Source organism: Hemibagrus wyckioides, linkage group LG19 (assembly GCF_019097595.1).
Source record: "Hemibagrus wyckioides isolate EC202008001 linkage group LG19, SWU_Hwy_1.0, whole genome shotgun sequence".
Classification (NCBI taxonomy): Eukaryota; Metazoa; Chordata; class Actinopteri; order Siluriformes; family Bagridae; genus Hemibagrus; species Hemibagrus wyckioides.
Window position 1 is genome coordinate 10,373,625 of NC_080728.1, and position 14,911 is coordinate 10,388,535.

General features: G+C 37.9%; 2 protein-coding genes across 5 annotated transcripts in view; one reads left to right on the forward strand and one right to left on the reverse strand.

The window, feature by feature from the left end:
* Positions 1 to 14,911, reverse strand: part of kiaa0930 — a 32,902-nt gene that overhangs the window by 3,549 nt on the left and 14,442 nt on the right. For both annotated transcript variants that reach the window (XM_058417252.1, XM_058417251.1), the window contains exons 3-9: positions 5,692 to 5,796; positions 4,867 to 4,944; positions 3,905 to 4,006; positions 1,480 to 1,620; positions 1,197 to 1,385; positions 669 to 828; positions 218 to 373 (exon numbers count right to left, since the gene is read on the reverse strand). In XM_058417252.1, coding sequence (XP_058273235.1) covers positions 218 to 373; positions 669 to 828; positions 1,197 to 1,385; positions 1,480 to 1,620; positions 3,905 to 4,006; positions 4,867 to 4,944; positions 5,692 to 5,796 — 931 coding nt within the window. The remainder of the gene's footprint in view (positions 1 to 217; positions 374 to 668; positions 829 to 1,196; positions 1,386 to 1,479; positions 1,621 to 3,904; positions 4,007 to 4,866; positions 4,945 to 5,691; positions 5,797 to 14,911) is intronic.
* LOC131370142 (microfibril-associated glycoprotein 4-like) lies at positions 11,958 to 14,679 on the forward strand. Of its 3 annotated transcripts, none has more exons than XR_009207385.1 (6): positions 11,958 to 12,093; positions 12,321 to 12,509; positions 13,089 to 13,185; positions 13,279 to 13,461; positions 13,576 to 13,893; positions 13,939 to 14,679. XR_009207385.1 is itself a non-coding variant. In XM_058417253.1 (5 exons), the coding sequence occupies exons 1-5, from the start codon at positions 12,088 to 12,090 to the stop codon at positions 13,821 to 13,823; spliced, it is 723 nt and encodes a 240-aa protein (XP_058273236.1). In that variant the 5' UTR covers positions 11,958 to 12,087; the 3' UTR covers positions 13,824 to 14,679. The 3 variants fall into 3 exon arrangements, 1 of the variants encoding a protein (XP_058273236.1); XR_009207386.1 differs by having other exon boundaries at positions 13,089 to 13,167; XM_058417253.1 differs by having other exon boundaries at positions 13,576 to 14,679.

Here is a 14,911-nt window from a genome sequence, read left to right on the forward strand (position 1 = left end):
AGAATGGCATACCAGGACGTTTTATTATATCATATCGAGATCACCAAAAGACTTACATTCATAAACGTACATCAGAATTAGCTTGTGTGTATCTGCCTTGTGCTTAAATGCCCAAAGGACTCAGTCAGCAGGTGTCATGTGTATGTGAGAGCTAATACATGACTTCTTTGCACACAGCAGAAATCAGTATGTGTGAATACGGGTGTTTGTGTTGTACCTGTAGTTATCCGGTGTAGAGGAAGAGTGATGTAGGTGAGATGTGAGTAGAGCAGAAAATAGTCCTCTGTCCTGTTCAGCTTCAGCCAGGAGCCCACGAGTGAGCGGCCAGTTCCCGAAAGAGAGCGTGAGCGAAGGTTTGTGGTGTTACACATGTCTACACACACACACACAAACCGCTTGTTAGTCAACAATTTTACCATCCATCCTAAAGATATTGAAGGTGCAGTTTTCTATTTATTTATTTTTATTTACAGTCATACAAGTGTGACACATTTTTAAAATATATTATTTTTATACACACACCTCAACACCGCTCATCAGGACAAGCTATACTTTCTCTCAGTCCTCCTGACATGAAATTTGCTTGGGTGTCTTTACATAGATTTGATCCTGCAAAACTCCTCCCCTGCAGCCCAGCATAAAGGCTTTGGAGCAGCATTAGGCCTCACCTTCATCATCTTCGTCCCTGAAGAACTCCTCGCTGTCGTTGGCGGAGTGGGATTTCTTCATCTCGGCTATGCGGTTTCGGGGCACTTTGCGGCGCAGGGAGGGAGAGAAGAAGGACGGTCTGTTTCTCTCGGGGGTTGGGGGAGTGCTGAACGACGTCACCTATAGAAGTAAAAGGAGGAAGACATGAGAAACTCTAGAAACCATGAAATACACTAAATTAAACCAGAAATTGTAATTGATGACGGACAATAAATGTTTTGAAGCTACTAGAATGGTTTCTCTACACCTTGCCTGCTATAAACTACAAAATTTCAAACTGTAATTCAACCATTTAGATTACCTTAACTGTGATTAAAAGCTTATGAAAGATACTGATGTTAAGAGAAATACATGTATTCAGCCTAGCTTTAAATAATATTGCCAAGCTATTATACCAGAATCAGCCATGCCAAAGGAATTTAAAAATCACATTTCTGACTGCAGGGGGAGTTGAAGTGAAAGAAGTCTCTCATGTGTGTTGTTCTGACCCTCTCATGCAAAGGCGAGTCCTGGTCCTCCTCGGTGCCGCAGGGTGACGTGTCTCCAGTCGGCACTCGACTCACAGCCATCTCGGCGTGCCCTTTCCCCTGAGGGCCCTTCATCCGCACAAACTCCATGTTGTTATATTTGTAGAAGCCAAAGGACATCCGTTGGGCCATTTTAGCAGCCACACTCACCTTAAACATGCACAGTGAGACAGGAAATCATGACTCAAGATCAGTTTCAGGTGGTTAGTCTTTACAGGATGACGTGTCAGTGAGTTTGTCCTACCCTGTTGTCGTAAACCTTTTTGAGGGCCTCATAGCGGATGGAGCCCTGGAAGATAACTCCCTGGAAGGTGGAGGACTTGTCGCTGGCCACCAGCTCCACACATACCATCTCTCCTTCTCCAACAGTCATATCACTGAACACCTGTGTGTCACATTCACAATGTACAGTATAAATATCGATCTGACAGAGATGTGTGCACACTAGATTACCTTCATATCCTAGTATATTATGTACACTGAGATTAGTTTGTTCAGTGGCTTGTAACTAGACCAAAATGTACATTTTCTCAAGTTCCAACAGGTACACACTGTAGGGAGAAGATTATCATGTAGCTTATCTGTTGCTAGGTACAGAGAGAATTATTGTAGTGGTGAGTCACTCTTACAGGGCTGTTAGTGGACCTGTATGGTAATCCTATCTTATAAAATGACCAGGGAGTATAGAGACACTTAAATGCAGCTAATAAACCATCAACTGTATATGTAAATGGCACTATATGGCCAAAAGTATGTGCATACCTGACCATCACACTCATATTTGCTCAGTGAAAACTTTACTCCAAAGTTAGTCTCCTGCTGGTTTAATAGCCTCCACTCTTCTGGAAAAGGTTTTTGGGCTAGGCCCATTAGTTCCAATGAACTAATCCAATACAGTTATATGCTTTCAGGGTTATAAATATATAGGGGTTATATATAAATATATATGTATTGGCAGACACCTTATCCAGACTCACATATGTTTATCTCATTTATACAAATGAGCAGTTCAGGGTTAAGGGCCTTGCTCAGCAGTGACAGCTTGATAATTCTGGGATTTGAACTCATAACCTTCTGGTCAGTATAAATCAATATCTATATTCCTAATATCTATATGTTTGGTGCACCTGAAATAGAGTTCAGTTAGAAATGATAAAACTGATAAGCCTTTTAAATGCTAAACATGGATGAATTGTGTCAGTATGAGACATTGTTCTCAAAGTGTGAAGCCTAGCCCAAAATCTTTAGTTTAGTTTACACAGCAGTGGAAATTAAATCAAATAAATATCAATATTTTTATAGTTATTATTGTGTCCTTATATGTATTAGCATCTGTAATTGGCCTCTTAAATCCAAGGGGTTAATCCAAACTTTAACACAAAGGCCTGAAAATGATGCCAACTTGAACAGAAATATGACAATTTAATAAAATGTGAGAGTGGTAAAATGTTCAGAAATGAAACAACGCAATAAATTGTGTTTTTGTTGTGGATATACAAAGAATTAGCCTTATATTGTTGAATAAGAATTTCCCTCATTGGTTCAATAAAGTATGCATCTATGTATGTACATACGTATGTATGTATGTATGTATGTATGTATGTATGTATGTATGCATCTATGTATGTGCGTATGTATGTATGTATGTATGTATGTATGTATGTATGTATGTATGTATGTATCTGTCTGTCTGTCTGTCTGTCTGTCTGTCTGTCTGTCTGTCTATCTCTTATGTTTGTAAATAAACCTGTACTGAGGGGGAACAAGTTTATATACAGTACAGTATATAGATACACAGTACATTATATTGTTACATGGAAAGGATGATTGATGCTCTTCTGCCTGATCATAAAGATAATAAAGTTTCAAATACAGCACCTTGACTTACTAACATCCTATTTCATAGGAACATGAATTAACCAGCTGCTCAATCTTTTGCACTGCATAATTTAGCCTTTTTCCCCTGGCAGGAAGACATGAGTAATTCTAAAGCCCTGTCAGAGATGATAAAGGTGGATTAATGTAAGTCCAGAACAGTAACTTGTTCGTCCTCTGCAAATGATCCACAATGCAGCTGCGTTTCCTCCACTGGCTCCCGGTAGCTGAACGCATCAGATTCCAAACACTGACGCTTGCCTACAAAGCCAAGAATGGACCAGCACCATCTTACCTCAAAGCTCTTAATGCTCCTCACACTGCACCTCGATCCCTCAGATCTACTAGCACTGCTCGACTGGTCCCACCATCTCTCAGGGTAAGAGGTAGGTTACATCTAGACTCTTCTCTGTTCTGGCACAGAGGTAGTGGAATGAATTTCCTCTAGACGTCCGTACAGCCGAGTCACTGACCATCTTCAGTTGACGAATAAAGACCTACCTCTTCCTGAAACACTTCAACTAGCTCTTATTTTCCCTGTTTGTTTTGTGTATTGTTATATGTTGATTAAATAAATCTCCCAGCAGAGTTTTTAGGCTGATGGTATCCTATATCTGTGACCTATTGAACCAATGTTAATGTATTCACTGATAGATACTTCACTGTTCATAAACACTCTTGTACATCGCTCTGGATAAAAGCGCCTGCCAAATGGCAGAAAATGTAAATGTAAATGAAATGTATCAAAAGATTTTTCTAGGTTTGGACGGAAATATTATAGATGAGCTGATTACCTCCTCAAAGTTATCGATCATGAAGAAGATGTTCGGGTAGCTCATCTTGGACTCCTCACCCTTGCTGTCCATCGGGTGCTTGCTGGGAGAAGCGAACACTTGCTGTGAAGTAAAGAGAAGATAATGGGTTAACAGTGCAGCATCAGGCTCATCATCAAAACAAGGGTAACAGCAATGGTTTGGCAGTGCCTGGGCTTGAACCTCGATCTTCCGGTCAGCCGTAACCACCTGAGCTACCACCGCCCCACTATGTGCTATATGTCTGCTATATGTCCCTGTGAGTGTGTTATTAAGTGCATTAATAAAAATCTCTGAAGGTATTAAAACAATTAAGCTAAGAACTGAACTTATTTTCTCGTGATAAAAGTAACTGATTATAGCTGTTTGTTGACTTTTTTTCTTCCTTGAACTGATCTCAAAATCACATAACTGATAATAGAAACTTTGTGACTTGTGTATTGACATTCTGCAGCTCTTTTTATTTATTATGGATTAGATAACCACATGATTCTATTTTTTTTATTTATTTTTTTTTTCAATTTTTCAATTGTTCTTTTGAATTCTTTAACTGCTATCGATTTGTATGCTGTGCCTGGAGGTGCAGCCCCACTGCTGCTGCTGGCAATGCTGGCAGAATTTACAGCTTCTTATTACCCAGGACATTGTTGGTTAGAGTGTTATCACACCGAGAGGTCAGTGAGCAGGCCAGTGAGGTAATTATCTGAAAACAAATTACGAAAAGGTCTCGGCTGCTCAGACAAGCAGCGAATTGATTCTAAAGATCCTACGGTTGTGGCTTTAGGCGTCTGATGCTGCTGTTTAATTATTAATTCACTGATTCACTTACACCAACTGCATTCATTCATGTGTACAAAATGTGGCAGATAAAGAGGTGTAGAAACACATATGTGATGACTTCCTGCTGCAGACATTCTGATATCTACACATCGGGTTTGCATTACCTGTGTCTTCTTTTTGTGGATGTGGATGTCTCCTGCATCTGTGCGTGTACACACTGCACACGTGACCATGTAGTCCAGCTGGTGGAGAAAACATTGTGTAACATTAATAGTGCTGCTCCGTAACGAAGCACCCTGAGTGAGTGAAGCAGCATCACAGGGATGAAAGAATTCAAGCCTCAACAACATGCATTATTTCCTTAAAGCATATAAATATCTTCCTATACTCTTGTCAGGTTTCCTTCATAACAGAAATGGGTACAAACAAATACCTGTACAACCACTGCCTGTGTCTATAGGCATAAAATGCTAAATATTTGACCCATCATATTTTGGCAGACTTTCCACAGGATTGGTGTGATGTAGATATTTTTGTCAGTTGTGTATTTTATTATATTACATTATTAGTATTGAGTGTTCCTGTCACTCAAGTTGGATAGCTATGCATGTTGTCATAGAAAATTCTGCATCTAAAGGATAGGGATGAGTTGTATTTTAAAACAATCTATGTTACAACCGACCCGATGTGACAAAAATATCCTACTGCAATTCTCAATATGCATGTATGTATATACGATGGGGTAGATTTGCTCACAAACTGCCATATATTGTTGCATTAAAAACACACAAAATATTTAATGTATATAAACACAGAAAAGGTATGAATATAAAGTCTACAGACCACACATTTACAAAGATACAAACATTTTTACCTTCAAATCAGCAAAATGAATTTTTATTTATTTACTTTATCTAAAGATATATTTCAGAAAAGGTTTCTATTTGCTTTTGCAAAGCACCGGTATCTGCTACTTGACCTCAGCTTACCTTTTGTAAGATGAGGTTCAGGTATACACTCTCCTCCCAGTCTATATCAGGGTCTCCTAGTCCAGGAAGCTTTTTTGAGTCTCTTCTGTACACCTCGACCTCCACCTGAGACCCAGAATGAGATTTAAATTCATAGACTGTAGCATCTATGCAACTGTATTAAAATTCTGTGCAATATGCTACATGATTCAAACCACTTCACTGACTAACTCCTCCATTATATGCTGGCTGATTGAAGTTACAAATAATGACTATGAAAAAAAAAAAAATCTATTTTTTAATAGAGAAATCCAGCTGGCAACTATAGTGTCCTATATCTGTGATACTCTGTATTCAGCTCAGGCCTTTTGTTCCCCTTGACTGAGAGGGTGACGTCGATTCATATGAGCATGTGGGCCCTAATGCAACATGTACAGGCCAAGTGCTCAAGCTGAAAGCAAAACAAAGTGTTATTTATGAGCTGCAGATGCCGTCATCTAATTTACCTGGCACGGCAAACACAGCTCTGCTGACTGGGTCTGAGCCATCTGTCTCATCACATACAGGACAGAGTGTCCTTTTGTAGCTTTAATACAGTCTATCCTTTCATGAAAGAAGGCTGTGTTCATTCTCACTCTGATCCTTTCGGGTATTCTGTCTTTCTGGACTCTCAGCGGTGCTGCTTCACAAAACACAGGAGGCATGTAAGTGAAGGGCATGACACACGCTGGGCTGTTGATGGTTGTCATGGTGATAAAAGAGAGGTGAACTGGGATGTATGGTGTGAAGCACAGGGACAACTTTAACCTTTATAGCTGGTCATGCAGGTTAGAGGAATAGTTGAATAGTTGTATAGATGTATAAATGTATATGTGGTGCAGGGGCATTGTTCTCCAAGGGTTTTATTTTTATTTTGGATGGAAACTTCATGAATTCAGCAAGAGTCAAAAATGTGTAAATGAAGACTTGTAATATTATTATTATTATTATTATTATTATTATTATTATTATTAATAATAATAATAATGATAATAATAAATGTTCAAAATAAAACTGCAACTTATGTAAAGGAAGTAGCATGCATATATTGCAGTCCAAATGGTCATACAGGTGCCTATTAAAATAATAGATTATATTTAATTACTGGAACAATGCTATGATCACCAAATGTCTTACTTTCAGTCCCATCATGATATTAGAACCCCTTGCCAATTCTGTATTTGCAGCATGATTTGACATTTTCCCTTTGAGCCTCATTAACAGCCGAAGATAAAAACAAGCCTACAAAGTCATTCCTCATGTATACTGTGAACACTGTTGCTGACCTTCGTAGCTTCTCCCCAAGGTATACTGCACAAAGACCCAATTCAGGTAGATGGAAACGAATGGATAAAAAAAAAAAGAAGCAATGAGACCATAAACTAGCCTATAAGATATTACTGATGAGAACTGAATACATTTGACATTCCATCATGATCTGTTTCAGACAGATTTTCTCAGTCTGAGTGACCCAGGCTCAGTTTGCGAAAATTGGACCAATGTGTGCTGATTGCTGCGAAAGGCTCTGAGTATCAATCCCACACTGTGATGATTGCCATGGCCTTAATAAGGAGCAAGAAAGTGGTCGGTCATGCTGAGAAGCTGGCATTTCAAAGGAGTCTCCAAGCGTCTCCCTATCCAGCAACATGCCACAATGACCGAGTGCCTTTTACCTGGTGTCTACTTACTTTATACTCAAAACACATTCACACCACAAACTCAAACCACTGTGTTTTTGCATTCAGTATCCCTCGCTCGTCTGAGCGGTCTGGTCGGATGAGACTGCAAATCTTTGGATCAACTTCAAAACTTGCACTAGAATGACCCATGAGTGAAAAACATTGATAAACTCAGTGACAAAACCAAAAACAGTGAAACATCACCTCAACATTAACTGCTGGTCCTTATTAAATAGCTCATGCTTGTTGCTGATTGGTCACAACATACAACAATCACAAGGAACATGAACTGCACTGTTTCTTCATCTATCATCTATTAGTTAACCTAGAGAAATAATAAGTTACGTACAGTTATTATAGCAAGGAGTAGTTCTTTCTTCTGAATAACCCCAGCTTTCTTTAGCTAACTTTTCAGCATTTGCAGACTCATATTAATGTAATAAATACATAATGGTTTGCACTTCTCAAAAATAGTTCATGCTAAACTTTCATCATTTACTCAATTGGACAGTCTCACATGCATACAACAGATTCGTACTAAAGACTTATAGTGTTATTTGACCTGAAACCTCCTACTACTGTTTACTATAATGATTCATAATCCCATTATCGGGTGTCACCTTGAAGAGGATGAGTTCTGGTTCCTCTCAATGTTTTTTCTTCATGCCAGAGAGTCTTCTTTGCAACAGTAACCTCTGGGTTGAAAATTAGGGACCTAAATTCACATCAGGATTCCTGTAAAGCTGCTGTCCAAATATAAAATGGAATAAAATTGATTTATGTCGTCTCTTTGCCATTGTGACCACTAACATTTTTGTATTAGCAGCTCTTATGTCCTCTCCTAACTGTAATGAGCGCTGATATGATGGCGAGATTTTCTCTGCAGCACTAAATCAGACTCATAACAAATGCATGTCCTTCATTAGCAAATGCACCTGGCTGCCTTTTCTACTACAAACCCTATTTAATAATGGAAGACTGTGAAAGAGACCCTTTGAATTGCAACACTAAAGAGACAAAACAGACAGACAGGAAGAACTTCATTAATGCACCTGTGTGCTACGTTTAATTTAAATGCAAATCCAGACACAGAGGGACAGAGAGAGAGAGAGAGAGAGAGAGTAAGAGAGTGTACACTGATAATACATAGGACAAAGGAAGGGCGAAAAAAAGGGCAGAGACAGCGTGAGCATAGGTCAGAGATGGACAAAGCAAAAGTATCTCTTGCCTCTATGTCGGCTTTCATGTAATTGAATTAATGTCTGCTCTTCAGTGGAAGAAAAAAAAACAAAGCTGTAGGTACAGGGCTGTTGCTCAGCCTTGACTTAGCTTCCAGATTCATCATAGGAATGACATCACTATCTCAATGAGTGCAATGAGCTGATGTATGCAATTGTCTATATGTAAGAGAAGTGACACAGAACTAGGATACATGGGCCATTTCAAATAAAGAAATTAAACTTCTTTATTTTAAATTTTTATTAAACTCTTAATTTATGAGATACTGCTTGCTCAAGATACTACATTCAAGAATAGTTGTTTTAAAAACCTTAGCCATTTGCCCATTGTAGCTAATACTGAATTAGAATTAAAACCCAGATACTGGGCCTCATCTATGAACCTTAGTAAAGTTGTGTGTAAATGGTTACCTAAACCAGACCAAATGAAATATTTGTGCTGAATTTGTTTCATAAATACTCTTGTATATGTATCCACAACACAGCAGATTAGCATTTGGTGACGCCCACAAAACTCCATAAAAAGGCACACAGTGCTATAATGACATGTAAATGGCAAACAATTTTTAAAAGAAACAATAGGAAGTTATTTTGCCTGTGGCAATTAAAATATACACTGATCAGGCATAACATTATGACCACCTGCCTAATATTGTGTTGGTCCCCCTTTGGCTGCCAAAACAGCCCTGACCCATCATGCACTGTGTATTCTGACACCTTTCTATCAGAACCAGCATTAACTTCTTCAGCAATTTGAGCAACAGTAGCTCGTCTGTTGGATCGGATCACACGGGCCAGCCTTCGCTCGCTACGTGCATCAGTGAGCCTTGGCCGCCCATGACCCTGTCACCGGTTCACCACTGTTCCTTCCTTGGACCACTTTTGATAGATACTGACCACTGCAGACCGGGAACACCCCACAAAAGCTGGAATTTTGGAGAAGCTCTGATCCAGTCGTCCAATCATCACAATCTGGCCCTTGTCAAACTCGCTCAAATCCTTCCTCTTGCCCATTTTTCCTGCTTCTAACACACCAACTTTGAGGAGAAAATTCACTTGCTGCCTAATATATCCCACCCACTAACAGGTGCCATGATGAGGAGATAATCAGTGTTTTTCACTTCACCTGCCACTGCTCATAATGTTATGCCTGATCAGTGGATATATTATATAACCGAATAACCCAGTGAAAAGACCAAATTACAGAAAAGATCAATTCAATGTGAATTAACTAGAGTAAAAATAAAATAGAGAAAATGGAGAAAACTTTCCCAATTCCTCAGTGCTGTTTTGGAAAAGCAAGAGAGTGTGTGTCAGAGGAAGTAGCAGCATGCTAGGCATAACACGGCATCAAGCAGCTTAAGACATAACAGATGGGCCACTTATCAGTAACCTGATGTTGGCTCTAATAATGGTTTTCATACATCCACTCAATACACCTCATGCTCCTTTTATACAGTAACATTAAATCTGAATCACTTAATTTAGTTAATGCCATTAATATAAAATGATTTGTATTTATGGGTTTCAGAAACAAGTTGTTTTTTTATGCATTAGGTTACATACACTCAGGAGCATGAGTAGGATACAGACATTTTTCTAAACATTTCTTGTGTAAATGAACAATTTATGAATAAATCCCACTTGATAAATAAGGCCTAATGTGTGCAAATCCTTAATCATTAATTATTAAGTAGATTTAGGTCCGTGTTGGTAACAGAATCGTTTTATTTGGGTATCGGTGTGGGAAATAATAATTAAACCACACTGAAGTAGAGGGATGATGGTGCATGAAAACACACACTGGTCGGTAGTTTATATACAACTCTAAATTATTTATGTTAGGAATGTTTTACTTGAGCAAAGTGTAGGCCCAGGTGAGTGTAGGGAAGGATGTTCATGTACACTACCAGTCAAAAGTTTGGACACACCTTTTAATTCAATGTTTTTTGTTTAGGGATTTATTTTCTACATTCTAGAACAATACTGGAGATTTCAAAACTATGAAATAACACACATGGACTTAAGTGATCCATATGTAATGACAACAAAAAACAGTCAGTTGTTATTTTAATACACGAAGGTCAGGTGTTCTGGAATAGTTCTTGCAAGAACAGTATTGTAAGGTGCATTTGCAAAACCCATCAAGCACCATGATGAAACTGGCTCACTTGAAGACCATCCCAGTATAGCAAGACCAAAACTGACCTCTGCTGCAGAGGAGAAGTTCATTTAGAGTTACCAGCCTCAGAAATCACCAATTAACAGCACCTCAGATTAGAGCCGTTATGAAGGGTTTACAGAGCATCAGTAGCAGACATATCTCAATATCAACTGTTCAAAGGACATTATTGTGTATTTCAGCCGCCTTCAGCATTGTTTTACAATGTAGAAAGAAATAAACATCAGGAAAGACCATGGAATTACAAGGTGTGTCCAAACTTTTGACTGGTAGTGTATCTCACATGCTCATTTTTATTGACCATGTAGAAATAATATTTTTTTGGTACTCCTCCATCGGTTTTTCTGTTTTTTTGACCAAACCTTTAGAACAAATGAAGCAGTGTAAGGGTCAGAGGTTAGCAAGTCCCACAAGGTTGGTGAATGAGTTTAAGTTTAGACTGAACTTTGAGAACTGATAAAAAATGTGCTGAGGTTAACAACTTGTACTGGGGATGTTACCGTGTCAATTAACAGTCACTGGTGTAATTTGAACAAATCATGAATTTAAGATTATGAGCTGTGTCTTAAAAGGGCTTAGTGGAAAAGATTTTCATTAAAAAAAACTGAATTTAAATGATTAGATGAAATCAGTGAATTAGACTGCACTGTCTTTACTTCTCTTTTGGCAAGGTGCTTGATTCTAATTTATTGGAAAGTGTCATTCCCCCCTTCTTTTAAACAGTGGGCCAGAGATGATTTTCAGTTCCTGAGTTTGGGAAAAATAAGACAAAATTAAAGGGGTTCTGGGTCTAAGTTCACTGCCATGTGGCGTCCTTTCAAATATGATCTTCAAAACCAAGTATAACTGTAAGTGGACAAACTGATGCTTATGTCTTGCTTGTGATTTACTGATTGTTATTTTCTCTCTCTTTTTTGTTTTTATGTAAAAGCACGACGTCTGTATGCATGCTGAGTTGTTAGTTGTTAGTACTGATACGTGAACGTATGTTATTGATTGCTTTTTAAATAAATATAAAAGTGGGGGAAAAAAATGTGATGAAACCTAAGAACAGTATGTTTAGTTCTGACTTATGAGATTACGTAGAAAGTATTCAGTCTGTGAAATTTAGTGATGGAATTTGGAAAATTCCAAGAGTGGAAAAACAAAAATTGCACAATAATGAAGGTAAATATTGACTGAGCATAGGTCACGTCACTATGCATTGCTTTGAAAAGCTCCAGCTAAACGACGGCAAGTATTTTACTTTTCACAGGTTGTTTCGAGATCAACTAGAACAATGAGGGTAAGTTTTTTTTTTATATTATACTGTACAGGTTGGATTGTGGGAGATACTAAATATTCCCTAAAATTCAGCAGTGTGCTTACGTGCAGTATGAACTGATTGCGAGTGCTAATGTTTGTGTCTTGTTTTTTCAAACGCCTTTTAATTCAGGTCCATTTCAGAATATTAAGTATACGATCACAGAGATTTGTTATTTAATTATTTTCATGCAACATGTGTTTAACCAGATCCTATTAGTGGTTTTATGGATGAGTGTGGAGGTTCAGTCTAAAAGCCTGATGTTCCAGCCTCTAGACTGTGCAGACATTTATAATGACAGTTCTTGGACAAATGGAGTATACATGATCTACCCTGCTGGACCCAACTCTGGTCGCTATGTGTACTGTGACATGTACACTGAAGGAGGAAAATGGACTGTGAGTAAATCTGACTTATTGTTTATTGATTACCAGTGTATTGTGTGGGATATTAAGGAAACATTGGCCTAATATTTCACAGTGCAATCAGAATGATTAATTTAGGACTGAAGAAGTAAAGCAAACTTGTTCAACTGAAATTATTTAATTTAAAATGATTTATATCTTGATGTTCATTTGTGTCAGCAAAGGATGGTATAAATATAACTTCAACAATAAATATGCAACAATATATGACAAGAAATTCAAAATTTTCTCAGTTCTATGCAAATTTGGTATGACGTAGAAGAACTACAAATCCAGAAGACTGATTTCAATTAATGTGATCAGTCCTGTATGTCTGTGGGTGTTTATGTGTGTGTGTGTGTGTGTGTGTTTGTGTATACAGTCCCTCTGTTTGCCTCTCAAAATTTTAGTTCCCATGTCCAATTAGTTCTCAATTACAGGCTTACAAGAGGCAAATGATGATGAGCAACTTGTTGCTTGAGTCAGAAAGATACCACTATTTTTATGAAAAATTTTGACTTCTAAAAATTGCACCCATTACTGAATATTCAAGAATATTGTTTATTTCATCAGGTGTTTCAGAAAAGAATGGATGGTAGCGTGAACTTTTACAGAGGATGGGATCAGTACAAGAACGGCTTTGGGCATGCAGGTGGAGAATACTGGCTGGGTAAAGCACTGAACTAGAAAATGATAAAGTTGAAGCTTTGGGCAAATTACTTTTAAACTATCACAATACATTGTATTCAATTCTCGATTTTAGGTCTTGAGACAATTCATCTACTCACGCTAAAGAAGAACTACGAGCTACGAATAGATTTAGAGGACTTTGAAGGAAACAAGGTCTATGCAAAATACAAAACCTTTGGCATTTCTCCAATGGCTATTAACGCAGAACTGGATGGCTACAAGCTGCATGTGTCTGATTTTGAAGATGGTGGTGCAGGTAAGTCATGAGCTGATTAGTTCATTGCAGAGCACAGTATATGATACTAATAAATCATCAGCAGATATCAACAATAAGCATATGCTTGCATCGCATTATCCTTGTGCTTTCTAGGAGATTCCTTGTCATACCACAGCGGATCAAAGTTCTCAACTTTTGACAAAGATCAAGATTCAAATGAAGGAAATTGTGCTGTTTTATTTGTGGGAGCATTCTGGTACAACTCCTGCTACAACTCCAACTTGAATGGACTTTATACATGGGGACAAGACTTGCAAACTGGAATGAACTGGAGGGCTTGGAAAGCCTTTAAGTCGGTGAAAAGTGTCTCGATGATGATGAAACCTGTGAATCTGGCCTAACCTTCATGTCACAGGGAGGAATTAAAAAAGAAAAATACCCTACTGTCAAAATTTTGTCTTCAAAGTTGACGTGTTAGAAGCAGGAAAAATGGGGAAGTGTAAGGATTTGAGCGAGTCTGACAAGGGCCAAACTGTGATGGCTAGACGACTGGATCAGATCATCTCCAAAACTGCAGCTCTGGTCTGGTCTGCAGTGGTCAGTATCTATTAAAAGTATCCTTTAAGTCCTGTAAGTTGTGAGGTGGGGCCCATGGAGGGCTGTTTTGGCAGCAAAAGGGGGACCAACACACTATAAGGCAGGTAGTCATAATGTTATGCCTGATTGGTGTATGTTTTTTAGTACTCAATTTACTTGATAAAAATGCATACATCAGTTCCATGTGATTAAATTAAGTAACATTAAGAAAATGATTTTTTTTTGTACGATTTGATCACGTATTTTCAAAGCCCTGAATAAAACTGAACACCGAGCTCACACCTGAGCTGAGAATTTTACCTCTGCACTATTCTACCAAGTAACACCATAGTTAGAGTTTTCATCAGTGCCAACATCCTTGTGAGATTTCGCAGTGTAATTAGTTTACATTACTATGTGAATTGATCACGCTCACACTACATCATTCAGTCCAGTCATTACAAACTTATTTAAATGCAGTATAAGCAATCAATTTTTATGTAAGCTATGTAATGTTTTTTAACCCTTATGTGCTGTTTGGGTCAAACTGACCCATTTTATATTTTTATAAAAAATGTTTTGCATTTGTTGGAATAATCTTTTGTTTCTTGTGCCTTCACCATTGTTCATCACCTGTATTTGATAAATCAGTTAAAAATAATAAACTATAATTAAAACATTGTTCCACTTCACATTTTGTTCTAGATTTATGCCACCAAGGTCTTTATTATAGTGCATTTTCTTACCCAGATTATAACTTCATCACAAAAGTGAATGACACTGTCATTGTTAAATGTGATAATTAACAAACATTAATCACAAAAATATTATATCATTATTTTGTTTTGGATTAAAGACAGTATGTGTAAAGGTCTTTTATGTATTTTCTTTTATTCTTGTAGTGCTTTTAAAA

Excerpts from the sequence above, each read along its gene's own strand:
- LOC131370142 (XM_058417253.1), top strand. Across the intron at positions 12,510-13,088 it reads CTGAAGGAGGAAAATGGACT|GTGTTTCAGAAAAGAATGGA; the intron begins GTGAGTAAATCT and ends TTATTTCATCAG. Across the intron at positions 13,186-13,278 it reads AGGTGGAGAATACTGGCTGG|GTCTTGAGACAATTCATCTA; the intron begins GTAAAGCACTGA and ends TCTCGATTTTAG.